The sequence below is a fragment of the Oncorhynchus masou genome, chromosome 12, assembly GCF_036934945.1.
Source record: "Oncorhynchus masou masou isolate Uvic2021 chromosome 12, UVic_Omas_1.1, whole genome shotgun sequence".
Classification (NCBI taxonomy): domain Eukaryota; kingdom Metazoa; phylum Chordata; class Actinopteri; order Salmoniformes; family Salmonidae; genus Oncorhynchus; species Oncorhynchus masou.
The window spans coordinates 59057755-59081753 of record NC_088223.1 but is presented as its reverse complement, the minus strand read 5'-3'; the positions used below and the strand labels follow the sequence as shown (position 1 = coordinate 59081753).

At 41.8% G+C, this 23999-nt stretch overlaps 1 protein-coding gene across 1 annotated transcript; it reads right to left on the bottom strand.

Moving 5' to 3' along the window:
* Positions 1-219: 219 nt before the first annotated feature.
* Positions 220-20927, bottom strand: LOC135550511 (zinc finger MYM-type protein 3-like). The gene is given in 26 exon segments (XM_064981411.1): positions 220-2852; positions 4079-4193; positions 5906-6163; positions 6258-6363; positions 6543-6682; positions 6857-7004; positions 8449-8549; positions 8695-8844; positions 8954-9101; positions 10046-10161; positions 10365-10521; positions 10723-10754; positions 10757-10771; positions 10971-11136; positions 11429-11601; positions 11735-11885; positions 12033-12119; positions 12746-12858; positions 12955-13105; positions 13196-13408; positions 14188-14368; positions 14510-14894; positions 15009-15069; positions 15152-15222; positions 19309-20227; positions 20848-20927. Coding segments are annotated over 25 exon segments (4335 nt in total). The 5' UTR covers positions 20219-20227; positions 20848-20927; the 3' UTR covers positions 220-2665.
* Positions 20928-23999: the final 3072 nt, after the last annotated feature.

Sequence of the window (23999 nt, the reverse complement as noted above, 5' to 3'; positions counted from 1 at the left end):
ATATTCCAAAGTGTTCAAGGCAAGGTGTTTTATGAACCCTTATTATACTGATTATTCTGACTGGAAATAATGACAAAGCAAATGCTTGTCTGTTTCATATCACTGTGTAATCCTTCGGCAGACCACATACCAGAAAGAGTTTACATGCAGAATGCATTTCATTGATTTTACAACCATGAATAATGAATTGTATTTTTATGAAAGAATTTGTACAAGACATTCTCAATTCTATATGCATCCTTTAATTATAAAGACAGAAAATAAACATAGTACATATTCAACTTTTCTCAAGACATTCAGGACTGAAAATGCATTAAAACATACTATTTTGTCAAGACAATACAATCTAAGCAGGATTAAAATGAAGTAAATAAAAAACTATTCTATCACGATGTTAGGCTTATTTTGTTTAATGAATGGTTATGATTGTTACAATAAGAAATTATTAAATGAGGGGCAATATACAATAGATGTCCAAAAGTATGTGCACTCTTCCAGGAAGGCTTTCCACTAGATTTTGGAACATTGCTGCAGGGACTTGCTTCCATTCAGCCACAAGAGCATTAGTGAGGTCGGGCAATGATGTTAGGCCTGGCTCGTAGTCGGTGTCTGCCACAAAGTTGGAAGCACAGAATCGTCTAGAACATCATTGTATGCTGTAGCATTAAGATTTCCCTTCACTGGAACTAAGGGGCCTATTCCGAACCACGAAAAACGGCCTCAGACCATTATTACTCCTCCACCAAAGTTTACAGTTAGTACTACGCATTCAGGGAGGTAGCGTTTGAGGCATCCACCAAACCCAGACTTGTCCATCAGACTGCCAGGTGGTGAGTCCAATGGCTGCAAGCTTTACATCACTCCAGCCGACGCTCAGTATTGCGGATGGTGATCTTAGGCTTGTGTGCAGCTGCTTGGCCATGGAAACCCATTTCATGAAGCTACTGACAAACAGTTATTGTGCTGACGTTGCTTCCAGAGGCAGTTTGGAACTCAGTAGGGAATGTTGCAACAGAGTACAGACAATTTTGACATGCTTCAGCACTCGGTGGTCCTGTTCTGTGAGCTTGTGTGGCCTACCACTTCGCGGCTGAGTCGTTGCTGCGCCTAGATGTTTTCACTTCACAATAACAGCACTTAAAGTTGACCTTGGCAGCTCTAGCAGGGCATAAATCTGACAAACTGACTTGTTGGAAAGCTGGCATCCTATGACAGTGTCATGCTGAAAGTCACTGAGCTCTTCAGTAAGGCCATTCTACAGCCAATGTTTGTCTATGGAGATTGCATGGTTGTGTGCTCAATTTTATACACCGGTCAGCAACGAGTATGGCTGAAATAGCCCAATCCTCTAATTTGAAGGGGTACTCACATACTTTTGGACATGTAGTGTATATACATTAGCTATGAAGTAAAAATTTTGCCATTACTATGAGCTTCTCGATACTGTACATGTGAACATATGGCAGCAATAAATGGTTTTCCCCTCACTGGCCACATGGTAAACACAGATTTAAAGTGTTTAAGTTGAAAATGATTGCTTATATAGGGTCCTGTGTGGCTCAGTTGGTAGAATATGAAGCTTGCAACACCAGGGTTGTGGGTTCGATTCCTACCAGAGACCAGTACAAAAAAAGTAAGACGAACGTATGCACTCACTACTGTAAAGCCACTCTAGATAAGAGCGTCTGCTAAATAACGAACACGTAAATATCATCACTATCTGAACATTAAGCCTTTGAATGAAACAAAATTGAGGCTGGCGTTGGGGGTGAAATGCAGTGTCAATTAAATGGATTTGTGAACTACTATAATACAGCTGTTCTGTACACTTCATAAAAAACAAATGTATGAGTTTTAATACGAACAACAGACATGAAGTCTCAACTAGTTGTCGTTGACAGTGCCCAATGTACTTGGGCATTCAAAATAGATTACCTGAACTGATGGTGGTATACTACAGTCCTATTAAGGTTCTGTACATACACTAATTGTACAAAACATTAGGAACACCTGTTCTTTCCATAAAATAGACTGACCAGGTGAAAGCTATGATCCCTTACAGATTTCACCTGTTAAATTCACTTCAATCAGTGAAAATGAAGGGGAGGAGACAGGTTAATGAAGGATTTGTAAGCCTTGAGACAATGTGCCATTCTGGTGGTGAATGGGCAAGACAAAAGATTGAAGTGCCTTTGAACAGGTTATTTTAGTAGGTGCCAGGCCAACCGGTTTGAGTGTGTCAAGAACTGCAACGCTGTTGGGTTTTTCACACTCAACAGTTTTCCTTGTGTACCAAGAAAGCCAAAGACATTCAGCCAACTTGACACAACTGTGGGAAGCATTGGCGTCAACATGGGCCAGCTGTGGAACGCTTTCGACACCTTGTAGAGTCCATGCCCAGACAATTTGAGGCGGTTCTGGGGACAACGGTGGGGGAGGGGTGCAACTGAATATTAGGAAGTTGTTCCTAATGTTTTGTGCACTCAGTGTATAATGGTAATTCTATGGGGGAAATGCTCACTGAACTATTTGTGTAGGGGTGAATTAGAAAAAAAACATGGAACAAAAATGCATTGTAGTTATGGTTGTCATCCCTTGTGCTAGCGGCTTCCATGTTAGCAATGTACACTATATAAACTTGTTGTGCAATCTATCAGTGCGGCTGTCAGTCCATGTCTTCCTGTGCTGGGTGCTCATCATAGACATCCTTGACAGCCAGGATCCTGTTGAGCATAATTCCCAGCCTGCCCTTGTCCATGGGGACATCAGAGTACCAACGAGAACTCTCTGCCATACATGTGCCCTCCGGCTGCAGGTAGAATGCATTGCAGCTGCTCCGCACACCATCAGAGCTGTAAGAACACAAAAACAGACTCCACATGTGAATCTAAAAAAGAAGAACTTCTGTTTTATTTATTAATTCCAGACAATGTTCCCTCTAACATTTTGGGGCACCGAGCAAATTTTAGGTCTTGTGAGAGGAAACTTGAATGTTGTGAGAATTTTGTGCAACTTCCTGCACGTTTACAGTGAACACTGAGGCGGCAGGTAGCCTAGTGGTTAGAGCGTTGGACTAGTAACCGGAAGGTTGCAAGATCGAATCCCCGAGCTTGACAAGGTAAAAAAATCTGTCGTTCTGCCCCTAGGCCGTCATTGAAAATAAGAATTTGTTCTTAACTGACTTTCCTAGTTAAATAAAGGTCAAATAAAAGAGGCTGTACCACTTACAGTAGCCAATAGGCTACTGTGGCTATTTGGTCATAATGTAGGCCTACTAACAAAACCATTGGCACAAATCCCATAGAGTCCATGCCCAGGCTTTTGATTTCTACAATACAGTATATGTGGTGTTCAATGCAGTGCTCTGATTGCATGAGACAAAATAATATATTATGAAGGGCTTGAGATTAATGATTTTTTACTTGGTCTGTAACACCATGGGCCAAATAGTTGACTAAACTGCAAGAAACCACTTTACAAAATACAATTCATTATTATTACCAGAGAATTAGACAATTGGCTTATTTGCATATTCAAGCCGGTCTCAAAATAAAACACTGTCACTAATTATGACATAAGCTTTTTTACCTGACTGACTTTTTATAGACAGCTTGAAGTATAGCCTAAGCCTACATGTTTTGTGCTGACCTACACTTATCTAGAACTTGGCTAATAACTCACTAACTTGCAAATAATATCAACAAATGCACACATACACAGCTCCGTGCTCTGATCTGAAAAGCTCATTCACTCCCGGGTGATTGAAAAAACACTCGTGGGCTAACCCGCAAATAATTTTACTCCTTTGCGCTCTAGCTCTGCCTACAACAAAATCAGACTCAATCTTGCAAAATTAGAATTTTTTGGGTTTTGTTGCATATAATGTTGATTCAATAACAGTCTCATTTCTTCTGCACATCAGTCCTGGAGGTGGTGCGTGGCCACCTGCAGCTTCGAGGGAACATCTGAGTCAATGAATCCAACAAATTCCAAATCTTTGACAGCCAGGGACAGTCCAAGGCCTTGAACTGGCATTTTAAACCCTGCTTTGCATACCTGGACAGTCCACATTGCTTACCATTTGGAGAGGTAGAACTCAAAGAATTTGACGGGGCATCTGAGAGGGTTCATCCGGTTCTCTTGTTGCTCCAGCTCAGAAGGCTCATCTCGTTTCCTCTTTCCCAAGCCGACCTCTGTGTGTGTGAACAGAACAGAGTACAGGCTCACTTCACTGTCTGACCCCTGGGCCTTTAGTTTAACAATTGGCTTCAGTTACAGTTATTGCTATGTTAAACTGATGAAGAGGATGTCCGGACAGTTACGGGGATCAGTGTTGAGGTTTCTGATGAAAATAACTGTTTTTATAAAACCATGTCACTGTCATACTTATAAAAAGGTTAATAAAATGAATATTATTTTGCACTGGACAAGGTCTTTCCTACAAAGACCAGGGAACTTTAATGTCTTGAATTTGCCTAAGGTCAGAAACACACATGACTTATTCAACGTTGATGCATGTATGAACTTTACTATGGGCTTTATTTATTGTGCAGCTAGAGACGTTAGAGACTTTCAGTCAGATTCTCTAGTATCATGTTACACAGCTACTTTAAGCTTCCTGGTTTTCCCTTGGCAAACAGTGTTCTAAGACACATACCACAGTGTTCTACCATCGTACACCTCCTATGCTGAGAGCAGCTCTTCAAAAGAACTCCATTCGGTGGTATAAATAGCTGTCAGACACACTGAAAATAGCAGTATGACTGAACCAACCGGGGGGGAGAGACCAACATCCTTCTCCTACATCAACAGCTGCCTCACATATTTGTAATATTTAAGACAAGCACCCATAGAACACAACTGTCAACAGGTGACAGAATGTCACTAAAAGCTTTTTTAATTTTTTTTTTTTTTTTTTTTAAATATTGTATTTTGTCCATCAGCATAAAACTGCAAAAGTAGTGCCAAATGGATCAATTTCAAACTGACCTACAAAGCCACTGAGGAATCTAGCTAGTGACACAGATATGCAGATAATGATGGTCGGGCCGAGTTCAAAATAAACCTGTTAAAACACGTGATTATGTTTCAGTCAGAACATGCCAGTAAACATAAAAACACTGAGGAGAATAGAGGTGTGGGTCTAGGCAAGCCTGTGTTTTAAATAAACAACTGGCACCAGGTCAATTTCACAGACATTTGCAGTGTTATCTTCCAGGCAGTCCAACTCATAAGCAGCATGTTATTTGATTGGTGGAAGCCAATGCAATACAGATGGTTTTAACAGTTCAACTGTTTTTACTCATTTAGCTTCAGTGGAAGTTCTTTGGGGTCAGCAGCACTATGTTAAGGAGTGGTGGTCTCTCCCTATGAAAATTACCCATCATCTAATTGCACTTTAAAAACACACTTTAGTAATAACAACCTAGGTTCTAAGAGTTACTTTAAGACAAAATGTCATCCCATATCATTCCTCAGCAGATAAAAGCAAATGAGTCTACCACACATTGGCCAGGAATACATCCAAATTATATGTACAGCACATTGAGGATGTTTTGGAAAATAACCAACATTCTTACCACTCAACTGGACCTCATAACTCTAAACTATACTTATGTACTCAAAGATAACATTTGAGCTAGTTGCAGTTTGTGTAAAATGCCTCCATACCCTAGCCCTGGTCAGCCCCTTGGAATTCAGCTGAAAGATGGCACAACTCAAGATAGGTGACCCGCTTCCCCCCAGATTGGGGTCACGGTCCAAAGGAACTCGATGTCTCAGCGGTTACTGGGAATGACAACTAGCCCATCTTTCAATTGGCTACGAAGCATACTGACACTTCTCATTCACTAGGCTTCTTAGACCAAAATAATACACAGAAACCACACTAATTGTAAACTCTCACCTTTGCTGGTTCTCTTGAGATGTGATTTGGGGTGGTAGCAGACACTAGATGACTTGACCATGCCATGTGGTGTAGACCTCCTCTTGGCCTGGCGCGTGACTGTAGCGAAGGAGAGCTGGAGGTGCTGCTCCACGGTGGTCAGGCCAAAGGACTTGGTGTTGAAGAACATGAGGGTGTTGAGCAGGACGAAGGGTGAGTACACACCCAGCTGTTTACACTCCCACAGGTGCTCCTCCAGGACACGAGACACGAGACCACCTGCATCCCACACACACAAATACATTACATACACCCCAAATACAACACATACACAATGTGTGAAAAAGAAATAGGAATGTTATTATGAACCCACCGTTAGATGGCAGCCATTTGTTGACAATCTTATTCAGCTCCTGGGCAAAGGTGACATATAACTGGTCTGTGAATATATTCACCATCCGGTTGTTTTCGAGGAGATACTGGAAAATAGACAAGACAATTGCAAACAAATGTGTTGGTTGAACTCAATGTATAAACAAAATTGACATTGCTAAATAAACAATCACCTTTTCTAAAAAATGTAATTACTTAAGATTTGAATAAGGGTATTTAGACAAGTTGCATAGATGAACTACCTGACTGAAACACTGGGACTGACCTGTTGAATACCAAGACATAGGTAAAATATGCTGTCAGGCTTGTAGCACGGTCCTCTGGGATGAACAATGTCTTGGACAAACTGTGACAGGCCATGGTTCAGTTCCTCAGGACTACTCAACAGAAGGTCTAATGGTTTCTCTGTATAGGAGAAACATTTAAAAAAGGTGCTATCGTCAGGATTACATTGAAACTTTACTGCCCATTTTATTCATAGGAGATCAATCAAACTCATAGGAGAGCCATCAAAGAGCCATCTACCAGTTAAGAGATATCTATTAACTCAGCTTTCAGACTACAGCTGAAACATCTTACGTTTTCTGTCATCAGCGTCTGAGTGCTTGCTTTGGGACCATGCCCTCCAGGCTTTGACCCCAAGGGAGCTGTTCAAGCCAGCACCAAGAGGCTGACTGTCCAGGGGATCATGTAAGGTCATCTCTGGCATGGCCTGACGCTTGGGACCCTGTGGCACAAAGCCTATATTAGACATAGCACTGTTAAGACCTGTTAAAGGATAATTACTGTAGTTCTTTATATTTTCCTCAGAGTGCATCATTACATACATTCAGAGTCCAGTTTATTAGGTTCACTCATTTAGTATCGGGTTGTACACCCCTTTGCCTCCATAACAGTCTGAATTCTTTGGGGCATGGAAACGTTGATCAATTGGTATCGAGACCTAACGTGTGCCAGGAAAACATTCCTCATACCATTACACAACCAGCCTATACCGTTGAGTCCATGAGCCCCATCTTGCCTGGTACCATGCTGCTTTTGCCAAATCTGACTGCCATCAGCATGACACCAGAAAACGGGATTGGTCTGACCAGGCTGATCATGAGCCTACTGGAGCCGCCGCTTCTTGTTATTAGCTGATAGGAGTGGAACCCTGTGTGGTCATCTGCTGCAATAGCCCATCCATGACAAGGATTGATGAGTTGTGCGTTCTGAGATGCCGTTCTGCACACCACTGTTGTACTGCGATGTTATTTGCCTGTTTGTGGCCCACCTGTTAGATTGCACGATTCTAGCCATTCTCCTTCGACCTGTCTCATCAACAAGTTGTTTTCCCCACAGGACTGCCACTGACTGGATGTTTTTTGTTTGACGCGAAATTCTCAGTAAACCCTAGACACTGTCGTGCGTGAAAAGCTCAGGAGGCCGGCCTTTTCTGACACTGGAACCTTCGCATGGCACCAACAATCATACCACGCAAAAGCCGCTTTGGTCACTCGTTTTCAATCGAACACTAACTGAATGCCTCAATGCCTGCTTTATTTATTAAGCCACAGCCACGCGATTCACTATCTGTAGGAGCGAACCATTTTCGCGAACGGGGTGGTGTCCCTAATAAACGGTACCGAATCAATTCTTCAACATTTGCAACGATCATTTGGTGGTCTCTTAAGACCACCAAAACCCGAGAAACGGTAAGTCAACATTTTTCAGTAAATATGTCAAATACTCTTACATTTCTGAAGACACTGTCCATTGGTAAGCAGTCCATCTTGCAGGTTTGGTGACTGTTACATGAGCCGCGTGTTTGGGATCATTCCTGCCTGCCGCTAGGGATAGATTTGCTTTTCAACAACCATTTCACCTTTGGGACCCTGTTGCACCTGTCTATGAATGTAGAACATGACCTCTGGTCTCCGGTAAGTCTGACACCAAGTAATTTGTCATGTTTGTGCCAGCTATTTTCAGATTTCCAGCATACCATGTGATTCCTGTGTCTCTCTCACATAAGTCGAGAGTCAACTCTTTTCTGACACTAGTCAAAGTTAGGTCCATAAAAGACTGCCAAAACTAAAGGTTTGTCAATTAGGGAGAGGATAATCAAAGTCCTGCCTATGGGACAGTCAAAGCAAACAGAATGCACTGCTGTTTTAGGCTGTGTATAATTATACCTTCTGAACAGCGACGTTGGAGCTCTGCTCTGGTGAAGTAGCATGTGGCGGCATCCCACAGTCAAAGAGAAAATCAACATTGGGGTTCAGGTCCAGGGAAGCTACAGAGCACAAATTAAATGACAAAATATATATATATCTCAGACATCCCCGTTGTTGAGTGTGTGAGTGAAATTACAGTGAAAGTTTACACATCGCAGACTGCAAAGCAAATTACACCTTTCATATCATGAAGGTTTAACCTGCCTTTGGTGAGCTCATCTGCTGGGTCTTGACCTGGCTCAGTCAGTACATCATCCATATTGACAGCCATGGAGAGGATGTCATCTTGGGATGAAGACTCAAATAAGCTGTAGTCCCTCGGCAACGGGCCTGCTTTCTGATCACTGTCCAGATCTAAAGATAAACAATCATAAAGTTACAATTGTATATAGAACAGCAATAGAGAGTTGACTAAGAAGAGTAAGTGCAGGAGCATTACCAGACAGATCAGAGGAGCCCTTGCCTTTACTCTCCTCTGCTATCATGTCTGCCATGGCCAGAATGTCAGCCTCCAGTGGATCAGACGGGATCTGGAGTTTCAGCTCTTTTATATATTCCACAAGCTTATCGATATGATCCAGTGTGACAGGTAGGAACATGGGGACTGGGAGCTAAGAGAATAAAGAGCAAAACAATAAGCAGACAAATAGGGCAGTCACTCTAGAGAACTATACACTATTGCAGTATTGCTGAGCGATTAACAGAAATTGCATTTATTGTTTGGTTTTTAAACAACTAATTGGCCGACTCAATTAAATGATTAGAATTCCATTTAGTTATTTTTTGTGCGTGTGAGCTCTGATCACAGTTCCTCTAGAGATAAATCAGATCCAAGCCCAAACTGTGCAATACCGTAGGGAGTTGTAGTTTCCAACAGGCCAATATTCTACATAGTTTAGCGCAGAAAACGTTGACCATAATCCATTACGCGCCTACTTGGCCGGTCTGTTTCTCTTTTGCGCCTGCTACATAAAAGAGAGAAGAATGGGCGCCCGAGAGCAGTTGCTTCATGAGGTATCTCAACGTGCACATACATTATCTAAGTGATTGATAGTTGGTATTCAGCAGTCATAAAAGTAATTTACTTTGAAGAACTACTTAAAATTGTGATTGTCAGACAGCATAGGCAGCAGCTCTACCGAGATGAGATTAAAAAAAATAAGTTCATCAAATAAAACAATTGTAATATACACAACTGAAATATTTTATTAAAGTAATGTGAATAAATTGTTAATAAGTGACTCAGTAATGGTAAGTCACTACTATCATGGGACTTAATTGTTTTTATTATTATTGTGATACAGCACTCAACACACAATGCATAGTGCATTTAATGTTTTTAAAATGATAATAATTGAAACCCATGATTATATGTTAATAATCAAACAGAAACTGAACCGACCTCAAATCGCTCAGCACTAGTCTGCAGGCATCCATATCGAACAGATTTGGGTGGATACTAAGAGTTACTCTTGTCTAGACTCTAAATGAATGACGATAACCCTAGAGTCAATTTTGCACAAAACTCAACAAGACCTAGACAAAACCAACTCACCGGCAGAGGCAGGGCCATAGTTATGGGAGTGTATTGACAATACATATTCAAAGGCACAGGAACAAACACAGGCACAGGGACCGGCAACATCACAGGTGGAGAGAGCAAGAAATCATCTGAAACAGACACACAGGAAAACCATGAAGTTGTGTTTTTGCCATTGCTAATGATAATCGTTGTAGGCCTGATTTAACAAAAAATGCTCTCAATATATGAATAGGGATATTTTGTATAAATAGTATAATATTATACTATATAATATTACACTATACAGTAGAAGACTAAATAGAGAGAGACATGGGTTTACATTAACCATTACCTGTCTGGGAACTCTGGGACTTCATCTCAGGTTTACATGTGACACCGGTAGTAGTCATCATGGGTTTACACATGGAGGATTTGTTCCTTTGGGAGATAGGTGGAATGACGGGAGAAGCAGGCTTGGCTACAGCCCTAGTCAGTACTCTTCCTGTGGCCTAAAATAACAGAAACATTAAAAAATATATCAGAATTGGGATGGTCGCTCAGATTTGACTGAAATTAAGCCACATTTTTTTTCAAGCACAATAAATGTGTGGTGGTGAAAGCCATGATTAAATGCATTTAGTTCTCTTTCGGTGGTATTCCCCCCCCCCACCCCACACCATTTGGAGCATCGAGTCAAAAAGCACACTTACTTCACTTGTCTTTGTCGCAGCAGGGGAGGCATAGAATCTGGGGAATTACCTGTAAGCCCAGTAAACATATAGAGTTTTAATAGCCTATTACTGAGAGAGACAAACACAAGTTTACAATTTCACAAAGGCATTCACTGTAACACCAGACAATTACAAAGTGTGCTTATAAAAATCCTTCCCATGTATGGATTGGGTTCATGAAAAATAGTGCGCGTGTGTATGTGCATGCGTTTGTGTACATGTAGCACTGTTGAGCAGGCTCTCAGGCCCCTGCTTGGTGTCTAGGTTGGGCTGGTTCTGTTGGCTGTAGAAGAGCAGGAGGCACGGCTCGTCACAGTAGTGTTTGATCTCTCCCCTCCAGTGGATAGTCTCCAGGAGCTGCCCCTGACGCTTGCATTCATGGCACTTTGCTTCCTAGGAGAACAGACACGGCTCAGAACACCCATACATACATACAGCACACACCGTAGCATGTTAAAAGAGGACACTACTCACACAATTTGAACGCATATCATGCATATTCTTCTGATTCATTTTTTCCCCATGCATGAACATATTCTGCTACCATTCCTATATCAAGTCTAGAATACCACATACAAAATGTACTATGTACAGTGACAGAGTGAACTGAATGCAGCCCGTGTACAAGCAGGCATTTAAAACTTATCAGGGCCAGTTAGATGGCATTGTGATTGATTAGACATACTTTCAGGGACCACAGGAAGTATTTGCTTTTACAATCTTCGCTGCAGAAGTCCCACGTGTTGCCATCCTGTTCCTCTGTGACCGCTCGTGAGCAGGTCTGAGAACAGTATGTACAAGTTATACAGCACAGGCCCAGTTGTTTAGCAAAGTCTTGCTTGTATAGTAGTATGCAACCTTGGTAAAAAAATAAAATAAGAGACAAAACACTTATAAGCCTCTGCCTAGACACATAGGAAAGTGTTTCCATGTAAATAAACAATCTATTAAATCTAAAAAATGCACACAGAAACGCATGCATTATCCTAACCGTCACTGCAGAACGCCTTCTCCACCCCAGAGAACTTCATCTTCTCATGCAGAGGTTTCTCTTGCTTGCAGTGCTCACATACAGAAACCACACCATTCAGGCGCTTGTAGTCCTCACAGCACTCCTTACAGCAAAACTGATATATTGAGTCCTGAAAGCAAATGAAATAGAATGGTGCATGTACTTTTTATTTGAGTAGTCTTGATAAAATAAGTTCTCACTAAACCAGCTGCAAGACACATTTTTGCCACAATGTTGAGACTGGTAAATTAATAAACACGCATGTACAAGGAATTACCTGCCAATCTAAGATTTCTGGTTTCCCATTGAACATGTTATGACAGGAGACACAATTGAAGTAGAGGGCTCCATTGGGAGTGTTGCGCTGTGAAGAAGCAGTGAGCATATTTGTTAAATTGGGGAATAAACAAGAAAATGAGCAGCAATGCATTTTAGCCAAGGCAAACAAAACAACATCACAGGACCAGTATCAAAGACAGACTCAAGAATCGCTCAGAGGTTTCACAAGAACAAAACAACCCCTAATTCATAGGTTTTTAGGTAGAATAAAGGTGAAAGCTTTCAAAAAGGTGACCCTCTCCACATGAAAGCGCTTTAAGATGAGCTTTTATTTTAATGGGCTCCAGAAGTGAGGAGGAGCGCCCCACTGCAGCCGCTTGGTGTGCATTTTAACAAGCATTTTTCTGTTTACAGGCACCTACGGCCAAGCCTGTACATCACACTGTAAATATTAGCTGTTCCTTTTTTAATCACTTTCAGAATCCTTCAGCAAAAATCTCCTTTGAATGATTTTTATTTGAACAACTGAGGCATAAAAAAAATGTACGTTTAAAACAAATCCACATAAAATAACAAAATGTTGTATAACCATCTGGCAGACATGTTTTAATGCAAAAAAAACATACTTAGAGAAGACATGACTAAACACTGGATGATGCATTTGTAGACTTATTTTGTCTCAACTCTATTTAGGGTATGGGGCTATCCTACCTGAAATGTGCTCCAACAGCTAGGGCTACAGAAGACGTAAATGGTCTCATTTGCTTTACAGTAATATGGTTCAGAGGGGCTTCTTTTGCAGAAACTGCAAGTGTCACTGGGAACTGGAAAAGAAGCAAGATTAGTAATAATGAAGACTAATTCAAGCAGACATCACACCATTCAGATTGTGTAAACAAGCCAAGGAGAATAGAATGTACCTGTGTCCCCAGAAGCTTTCACTTTATGTGAAGCGATACAGCACAAAGAACAGAAGTGTTTGGTCATGCCATACTGATCCACCATAGACAGCATGTCAAAGATCTTACACAGAGTCTTACACCACTGGCACGAGAGCACCTTAGTGTTTTTCTGAAATCAAAAGACAATACAGCAACCATTGAGATCAACACCATATCATTTTCAGGTAGAAATATGCCTATAGTACATTCCTCCACCCACCATCTTATAGAGTCTGAGACAGGAGGAGTTACAGAACCTCCTCTGTTGGCCCTCATGCAGTAGGTACTCAGGCCGGGAGGTGAAGGTGTTGATGTAGGTACCACAGGTGTCACAGCAGCTGGTCTTCAGGCCCTTGGTGGCCCGGAAACGGTTGAAACAGGCATCACTGCACATGAGGTGAATCACATTGCCCATGGTTACCTCATGGTTGATCTGAGGCAGGAGAGGGAAGAAATGTAGGACAGGCTCAGAGATCATTTCAATCAAATCAAATCTAACTTAAAATATCACTTCCCTTGGTGTTTACATCAGTCCACCAAAATCTTGTAGCTGGCTGTGATTTATTCTGGTGCATGCTCATAGCATACGAAGACCCACAGCAGCACAAATGACAGAATTCCCTCCTCTATAATCACAGCATGCAGTACATCTAGTTAGAAACATACAAGTCAGTTTTCAATTGTGAAATTATCAACACGAAGACAGTGAAATGTGTTTAGGCATTCTTTGTCACTTCTGGGAAAAGCCCATGGTTTGACAAATCAACATCAACACAGGTGGTCAACTTTAAAGAATGTATACCATAATCACATCATTGTGTGGTTTTGCAGCGCTTGGCATTAAAAAGTGCTTACTTATTTTGAATACATTTTATTGTACTAATTTTCAAATGACTAACAGATGGTGGGGGGAAGCAAACCAGAATAGGTAAGGCTGGTGCCAGCTTTTCGATAAATTGTTGCAAGAGTAGAAGCCTCAGTCTTTAGAATAGCTTCAATAAAGTATGGTTCAATATAATGTACACACAAAAAAAGCCTACTGCATTTTCAAATCAAAGGCATTGTGGAAGTGTAGTCATCCTGTGTTAAATCATCATCCTATTGTCTACTGGAGTTCCCTCCTACTGAAACTCCCTGCCAGTAATGTGTTCAACATGAAGCCAATCGGCTGGGAGCAGATCATTCAAAATGTTATGGTCAAAGCTTTGGTACCTCACGCATGTGGTTGCACACACTGCATCTTTGGCCAGGGGTACTTGGTTTGGGGGGCTGTTTCGGACCCTTCTCCAGCCGGGACTCATATAGGGAAAGACAAGTGTTGTTGCAGAATTCTTGGAAGGATTGTGACTGGCCAACCTGTGCAAGCATGGTGTCCTTACTATTCCCCATGTCCCTAAAAGATACATTTTTGTTGAGATCAAAACAATGTACAAGGTTTACACTTACTTTACTGTGAAACTGGTTATGGATGCACTGTACTTACTGGAAAGAGAAGCTAAAAATACATTCATTGAATATCTATTGAGAAGCTTACCGTTTACAGAAAGCACAAGGCTTTTTCTTAGGGGCTTTCTTGCCAAAGGAGTTAAGGCAGGTGGAGCTGCAGAAGAGCTGAGGCTGACCCCTGCGCTGGTAGGCTGTCTGTCCGCTCTGCAGCATTCCACTGCAGTTGGCACAGAGGACTCTGGTAGGCTGACGAGGGGGTGGCAGCCGGGGTGGAGGGGGTCCACCAGACCTCTGGGTGTACCCAGGGGTAGAGGCAGGACAAGGCGGCTTGGGAGCAATGAGCCGGGGGGACAGGGTGTTGTGGCTCCTTTGGGAGGCCCTGGTGGAGCGTCGGAGGCCTGACCGTGCAGGGTCAAAGTCTGTGTCCCTCGGATCGTCAGCTGTATCGTCAGAGTCGCTGTCTGTTAGCTGGTCTGCAGAAGGATACAATGCATTTAGGGCAGCATGATAATCATAAATAGACATAGTCATACATAATGAGTTATTGAGACTAAACATAAGCAGCTTGTGAAGTAGTGATGTTAAACCTCCATCAGACGTAATGTTTTTCCTCACTTCTCCACGACGAGGACGGCCTCTCTTCCTCCCCTACAATAAATCAGAGTAAATGAGGTTAATTCACTTACTTTTAAAGAAAATGTCTGCAATGAATGGGAAGTAGTTTTTGTACCGTAGTATTTTGACCACTTTGAGAAACTTTTGGATCCTCAATGGCGACCTCAGTTTCAGTTTGTTCCTCAGCTGAAACAAACACAATCATCAGTAACTAAAGGCTGTTCATGACATACAGTGGGGCAAAAAAGTATTTAGTCAGCCACCAATTGTCCAAGTTCTCCCACTTAAAAAGATGAGGCCTGTAATTTATCATAGGTACACTTCAACTATGACAGACAAAATGAGGGGAAAAAATCCAGAAAAATCACATTGTTGGATTTTTAATGAATTTGCAAATTATGGTGGAAAATAAGTATTTGGTCAATAACAAAAGTTTCTCAATACTTTGTTATATACCCTTTGTTGGCAATGACCCTTGACCACTATCCACCCTTGTCTGATCAACACTCCACAACCAGCGCCTCATCGGCTTCCAGTGGTAGTTTTTTATTCAACGAGAGACTGGACGGATGGAAGGGCGGAGGAGGCCGCAGGCACGCGCATCGAAGAGATGACGCACTCGACGGGGTAAGAAGAAACGACTATCAGAGGTAGAGGAGACCGTTCACACGGTCCCAGAACCCACAGGACTGAGTGTTAATTTATCAAGCAAGTTATTGAGCCCTGCCCATGTCTCTTTGCTTAATAAAGGGTTATCTTTTGTGCCTATAACTCAGTGCAACGATTTTGATGTTAAGGTAGACATGTTTAAGTTTTTTTTTTTAGAAACATCCGTTTAAGGGAATATTTAGCTCCCCTAATTCTGACACTTCTATTGAACCAGTAGGTTGCTCTCCTGCACATACTCCGACTCCTTTTAGAAGCAAGAGTTATTTTATACCTCCAGTCAATCGCAATCACTCTATTGAGACATATTGCAGACTTGTGGAAAATGTTGGACTTCTCCTTAAGAATAAACAGGGATCCAAATCTTTCCATAATTACCCAAGAATGAAAAACAAGCTTTGCTTGATTTACAATCTGATACATCAGACCTTATTTGTCCCGCTGATAAGGGTGAGTCAGTTGTACTCATGGATATGACAGCTCATGTACATGAGTGTCATAGACAGCCTCTTGACAACACCTTTTACAAGAAACTTGTAAATGTATCTTGTCTGACCCTAGATGGGTATTTAAGTTCTGGTCAGAACTATTCAACACCCTAAAATTGCCACTTTCTATACTTTGCCGAAATTACACAAGAATGTTACACAACCTCCAGGACGCCCTATTGTAGCGGGCATTGATGCAGTAACGGCCCCTCTATCTACTTTTGTTGACTTTTTTATTAGACCACACGCAGAACAGCTCCCCTCTTTCGTAAAGGACACCAGCAGTATGATCTCTATCATTGAATCTCTTGATCCTCTCCCTGAGTATACCTTATTAGTTACTTTTGATGTTGAGTCATTACACACTAATATTCCAAACGAGGGCGGTATTGAAGCTATGGAACATTTTCTTCTGCAACGTGACCCTAATGAACTACCTTCCAGTGCATGCATTGTAACATTGGCTGAAATAGTACTCACGCATAACTATTTCATGTTTCTAAATGATTTCTTTATTCAGACGAAAGGTACTGCTATGGGATCCCCCATGGCTCCTAACTATGCTAATTTGTATGTGGGTTACATGGAGAAACAGTCTATTTTCCATCCTCTCAAAAATGTTTTCTTGCCTCACATCATGATTTGGAAACGGTATATTGATGATATTTTTGTTCTATGGAGGGGTGATGCAAAACAGCTCCAGGCGTTTCATGCTTTTCTTAACTTCTGTTCTGAGCATCTGAGATTTACTATGCAATCTGGTACACGTCAAATCAGTTTTCTTGATCTTCTGTGAAGATAATGTTCTATACACTGATCTTTACAGGAAGCCTACTGATCGTAACAGTTTGTTGAGGTCTGATAGTTGTCACCCACTTCCCTTAAAATAGTTTGCCCGACAGCCAATTCTGTCGATTCAAAAGATTTTGCAAAAAACAATCCGATTTCGACAGAAATATGGCTGAGACGCAAAGAAAGTTCAAGGAGAGGGGCTACAAGAATGATCAGATTAATATTGCCATTGAGAAAATTCAAAACAAAACACGACCCTTTTCAAGGTCAGTCTCGCAAAAAGACGCATTCTTGCGTTCTAACTACCCGTTATTCAAAGTGCTCTGAACAAATTAAGGGAATTGTTCACAAACATTGGCACATCCTAAAATCCGATGATAGTCTCTCTAATGTGTTTTTGGACCTTCCCTTGGTCGTATTCTCGCGAGGCAGAAATCTCAGAGACCAATTGGTAAACTTTGATTTACCACCCCAAGATATTCCTGAACAATGTCTATTTCCGCCTCTACTGGATGGAAATTACAAATGTAATGGCTGTGCTCAATACAATGGCACTTATAAATGTAGATCCTTCAAACACCCACAAACAGGGAAATCGATCCCAATAAAAGGTGTTATTACATGCTCCACTAAGGCAGTTATTTATCTTATAACTTGTCCTTGTGGTAAAACTTATGTGGGTAAAACAAAACGCAAATTAAAAGTACGTATCTCAGGGCATCGTAGCACCATTAGGTGTGAACACTTTACTTATCCAGTTGCGGCCCACTTCTTGGAGGCAGGCCACTCGATTTCGTCTCTGCGTTATATTGGCATCGAACATGTCACCCTCCCTAGGAGAGGGGGTGACCTTGATAATTTATTGTTAAAACGAGAGGCTGATTATTAACCAATGATATTAGGCCACTCCTGGCCATGATTACAGACACCGGTGTCTTTTGACACTATATAAACGAGTCATCCCGCAGTGTTTGTGATTATACCCTGATGAAGACAGCTTGGCTGTCGAAACGTTGGTATTACATTTTTGTATCTGAGCTCCTAGAGTGTGCGGCTCTCTTTTATTTTCAAGTTTCTACTCCGCTAGCCAGCACCTCGTCTTAATAGGTGTGCGTTTCTTTTTCTTCTAGAATGACAGAGGTCAAACATTTTCTGTAAGTCTTCACAAGGTTTTCACACACTTGCTGGTATTTTGGCCCATTCCTCCATGCAGATCTCTAGAGCAGTGATGTTTTGGGGCTGTTGCTGGGCAACACAGAAATTCTTTGGAGAGAGTTGAAAGTCCATGGGGGCGAGATCTGGAGACTGGCTAGGCCACTCCAGGACCTTGAAATGCTTCTTACGAAGCCACTCCTTCGTTGCCCGGACGGTGTGTTTGGGATCATTGTCATGCTGAAAGACCCAGCCACGTTTAATCTTCAATGCCCTTGCTGATGGTAGGCTTTGTTACTTTGGTCCCAGCTCTCTGCAGGTCATTTACTAGGTCCCCCCGTGTGGTTCTGGGATTTTTGCGCACCGTTCTTGTGATCATTTTGACCCCACGGGGTGAGATCTTGCGTGGAGCCCAAGATCGAGGGAGATTATCAGTGGTCTTGTATGTCTTCCATTTCCTAATTGCTCCCACAGTTGATTTCTTCATACCAAGCTGCTTACCTATTGCAGATTCAGTCTTCCCAGCCTGGTGCAGGTCTACAATTTTGTTTCTGGTGTCCTTTAACAACTCTTTGGTCTTGGCCATAGTGGAGTTTGGAGTGTGACTGTTTGAGGTTGTGGACAGGTGTCTTTTATACCGATAACAAGTTCAAACAGGTGCCATTAATACAGGTAACGAGTGGAGGACAGAGGAGCCTCTTAAAGAAGAAATTACAGGTCTGTGAGAGCCAGAAATCTTGCTTGTTTGTAGGTGACCAAATACTTTTTTCCCACCATAATTTGTAAATAAATTCATAAAAAATCCTACAATGTGATTTTCTGGATCTTTTCTATCTCATTTTGTCTGTCATAGTTGAAGTGTACCTATGTTGAAAATTACAGGCCTCATCTTTTTAAGTGGGAGAACTTGCACAATTGGTGGCTGACAATACTTTTTTGCCCCACTGTAGATATGCAAGCTGTATGTGAACTGTGATGGCTATTTGAAGAAGGGGTTGCAAATTATTTCTCAAAAACATGTAATGTAACCTAAATGAAGTTTTACATTTTACTTTATAATTCTCCAACTATTTCTGTGGCACAGACTTCTGTGTGTCACATTGAGACAAGAGTTAATAAAGTACTAGGAAGGAGAAAGATCCTACAAACAAAAGTTCCTTACTAGTACACATACCTTCACCTGGTGTCAATGGCTGGGCCCAGGATGATAGTGGGGACATACTGCCCCTCACTGGTTGTTCTCGCTCATTCTTTTTGTCTCCTGTGCCTGTGTCTTCTACTTTTGGCACCAATCCAAAGAATGATAAGGCTTCCTCTTTGCCTGGACCATCCTCAGAGTGTGAACCCTCTACGCTGACTATAGAAGGCATATTTGGATCAACATCATCTTGAGAAGGTGCAGAGGGATCTTCTAGTACTATGTCCATTCGCTCCTCTCCAGTCTCTGGCAACAGTGTCCCTGTTAAAGTCTGAGTTCCCTCTGTGACCTCCAGCCTGTCCGTCCCTGGCTCAGCACCCATTTCTGGCCAGGCTTCTGTGTGGCCCTGTCCACTCCACTCATCCTGACTGAGGCCTGTAGCTGGGCCTGAAGGTTCGGGAAGGTCTGAGGGCCCTGGAAGGTCTGAGGGCCCGGGAATGTCTGAGGGCCCGGGAATGTCTGAGGGCCCGGGAATGTCTGAGGGCCCGGGAATGTCTGAGGGCCCGGGAATGTCTGAGGGCCCAGGAACGACTGTGCGGCTGTAAAACTCCTCCACCTGGGCTTTGGACAGTTCCAATGAGTCTGGGTCCCCCAGGATGCTCAGGCTGTCCTGAGTTTTCTGCCTCTCTCTTTCAGATTGGGTGAGAAAGGTTGTCAGCTCATCAAGGTTCTGCTGCTGCTGCCCACTTTGTCCCTCTGTTCCCTGTGAGCAGGTCACCTCCATATCAGCCTGTAGGTCTACATCAGTCTGAGCAGGCAGCAGGCCCATATCGGCGTGCCCAGAAAACATGTCCATATCAGTCTGTGTGGATAGAAGGTCTAGGTGCACATTTTCAGTGGCCATCTGAAAAGAGCCAGAGGTTTCTGGATGCCCTGAGGGTTCCATACTCTGCACCTACATAAAGAAAACAAAAACACAATGGTTTGATTGCAGGTCTCAGATGTCATGTCAATCAAATGTGGTGGTCGCTGGATAAAATTACAGCCATAAGTAGTTTATTGTGGCTCCTCTATTCTAGACAATGAGGTCCCACCAGTGAATGCATCTACTTACCTAAGTACATTTGCTCATTTGCTAACTAAAGTTCGCTACTAGCTAGTTCCACCCATATCAATGTTGCTGCCTTTTGGCGCGCCTCACCTGGCGGCGTCTCCATTTCTGTAATTTAGAATGCTAGTTAGCAAGCTGGCTATCTGGAAATCTATCTAGCTACATGTTTGCCCATTATTTGCTACACATAATGCATATCAATACTAGCAATACGGTAGACATAGCTTGCTGCTCGCAAGAGAGGCGTATATTTATGACTCTGCAAAGAGACCGGTACTGGCTAAAGTTAGCTAGCTTAAAATAGGCTATCTGCTAATGTTACGAACCTAACGTTTCCTTACGCAATCTAGCCATCAAACTAATTCAATAGCTGGCTAATTACAATATAGTAACTTTATTACAAGATACTAATAATGATGATTAAACAAATAATTATAGACTTCAACAACATATAGTGAATTTACCTGAAAATATTAAATGTTACTGTAGCTAAAATGTTGCATACAAGCGCCACCAAACTGCAGTCTAGCGTGCGTGCCTTATTGGCTAGTTTCAAGCTACAACTTATTCTGCTATGGCGGCCTGAAAACAAACGTTAGAGGTGCATGCCGCCACCTACTGTACTGGAGTGTGTGGTCAATCACAGGTCACAGCCTTTAGAATAAAATAAAACATACATTACAATTAAACAATACCTATTCCTGTACTACCAAGAAAATAATAAAGAGCCCTACTAACTTCTAACAAACCCTCCCCCATCACCCAAATCCCTTCCACCCCCCTCCAACCTCAATTATCATCATCAATCTTTGTCTTTCTTCCACGTACTTACAATACAACAGCACATGCTTCACAATTTCATTATCCATGCACTCCAGACACAAACCGTTTACATGCTTGCCAACCAGATCACAGGAGGTTGGTGGCACCTTAATTGGGGAGAACGGGCTCGTGGTAATGGCTGGAGCGGAATGGTATCAAATACATCCAACACCTGGTTTCCATGTGTTTCATACCATTCCATTAGCTCCGTTCCAGACATTATTATGAGCCGTCCTCCCATCAGCAGCCTCCACTGGACCACAAGTTCAATGTACACTGAACAAAAATATAAACTCCCATGTTTCATGAGCTGGAATAAAAGATCCCAGAAATTTCCAAACGCAGAAAAGGCGTATTTCTCTGAAATTTTTTGCACAAATTTGTTTACATCCCTGTTAGTAAGCATTTCTCCTTTGCCAAAATAATCCATCCACCTGGCAGGTGTGGCATATCAAGAAGCTGATTAAACAGCATAATCATTACAATATGATCATTGACAATCAAAGGACACTCTAAAATGTGCAGTTTTGTCACACAACAAAATGCCACAGGAGCATGCAGTCATTCTAAAGACTGACTGCAGTAATGTCCCCCAGAGCTGTCGCCAGAGAATTTTATGTTTGTTTCTTTATAATAAACCATCTCCAATGTTGTTTTAGAGAATTTGGCAGTACGTACAACCGGCCTCACAACCGCAGACCACGCCAACCAAGGACCTCCACATCCTGCTTCTTCACCTGGGGGATCGTCTGAGACCAGCCACCAGGACAGCTGATGAAACTGAGGAGTATTTCTGTCAGTAATAAAGCCCTTGTGTGGGGAAAAACTCATTCGGATTTGCTGGGCCTGGCCCCCCAGTGACGTGGGCCTATGCCCTCCCAGGCCCACCCATGGCTGTGCCCCTGACCAGTCATATAATATCCAATAATTAGGGCCTAATGAATCTCTCGATTGACTGATTTCCTTATTTGAATGTTAAGTCAACTTTCCTATTCCAACTTTAGGTATTTTTAAACATAAATAATCAATCAAATTTAAGAGGGAATAAACTGTGTTCAATAGCGGATAAAAACAAAGAGGAGCGAGCTTTCAGGTCACGCGGCCCAACCACAACAGTACACTTCACTCTACCCTCGTTCTGAACAGCCCTACTTCTTCATTTCTCAAAGGAAAAACATCAACCAATTTCTAAAGACTGTTGACATCCAGTGGAAATGATAGGAACTGCAAGCAAGTGCCTTAGAAATCTAGATTCCCATAGAAAAGAGAGTGACCTCAAAAAACATTCCTGGATGGTTTGTCCTCGGGGTTTTGCCTGCCAAATAAGTTCTGTTATACTCACAGACATAATTTTAGCCGTTTTAGAAACTTTACCAATTATATGCATATACTAGCTTCTGGGCCTGAGTAGCAGGCAGTTTACTTTGGGAACACTTTTCATCCTGACGTGAAAATAGTGCCCCCTAGCCTTAAGAAGTTTTAAACAGGCAGTCCAATTCTGATATTTTTTTTCACTAATTGGTCTTTTGACCTAACTGATAAGCACTGATAAAGATCTGACGTGATCTGTCAAAACACAAAATTAGTGGGAACAAAAATCTGAATTGGGCTGCCTGTGTAGATGCAGGCTACCCAATGAAGCAAAACATATAAATTAGGTCTATACCTCGTTTAAAGGCCCAGTGCTGTCAAAATGTTGTTTTTCTTGTTTTTTTTGTATCATATTGTACAACAGCTGATGAAACGAATGCTGTAAAAGTGTGAAAACATTTAATACGTGTTATTTCCTGATTGAAAATGCAATTTACGCTTCACATAGGTGGAGTTTCAGCTTGCTTGGTGACATCACCAAGGAGGTAAATAAGTTTATAGACCAATAACAAAGGAAGTTCCAAACCTCACTGGCAATTAAAGCTAGTTTTCCTACTCAGACCACTCCCAGACAGTCCTAGCATAATTCTTGCTTTTGTTTCTTTTAGACCATTTTATTGGAAAACTATTACAGTAAGGTACTTAATTGTTACCCAGAAATTACTTGACATTCCTATATAAAACAGCTGCATTGGGCCTTAAAGCCCTTTTGTCTACTTGGTCTACAATTTAATTCCCTCCCACACCTGAATGGGCTGGGACCCAACAGAAGTCATAGAGATGGAAAGAGGTCTCATCTTTGTATCCATGCAATTATGGCATCTGCGATAGCATGGACAGGACATTTGACGATATCTTCATAGTAGTCCTTTCATCTTTTGTGTTTGAAAAGTGTAAGGCTTATATAGAGTACCACAGTATGAGTCATAATAACTATAAAACCTAGAGGTCAAACAAAGGGGATTTTAGAAACACTTAAAATAAGGACACTTAAAATAAGGTCTGTGTTTCGTGTAGGCTTAACCTGGCGTGATGTTTTGATAACTGTGTTAATACCTCTAGGACAAGGTGATTTATCAATAGATTTGCCTGCATTTACCCCCAAAGTTAAATAAATGCTAATTAGCTGCTAATGTGGCAATCACAAAAAACTGCAAATAAAATTATCTGGACAAGACTGACGAATCGAGGCAAAGGTAAGAATCTCTGGATTAACTATCTAATGTTAGCTAAATGTAATAATGAATAAATAGGCTACATTTCTTTAAATGGACAATTCTGTGAACTGTCTGTGCAAGTTTTAAATTGACACAATACCTGTTTAGCAAAAGTGTCAGCTAGAGATGACGTGGAGGAGCTTGTAGGGATTTGTAGTTTTGCATGATGTCTACGTTGACGCTAATTAGCATTTTCAAATCTGAGA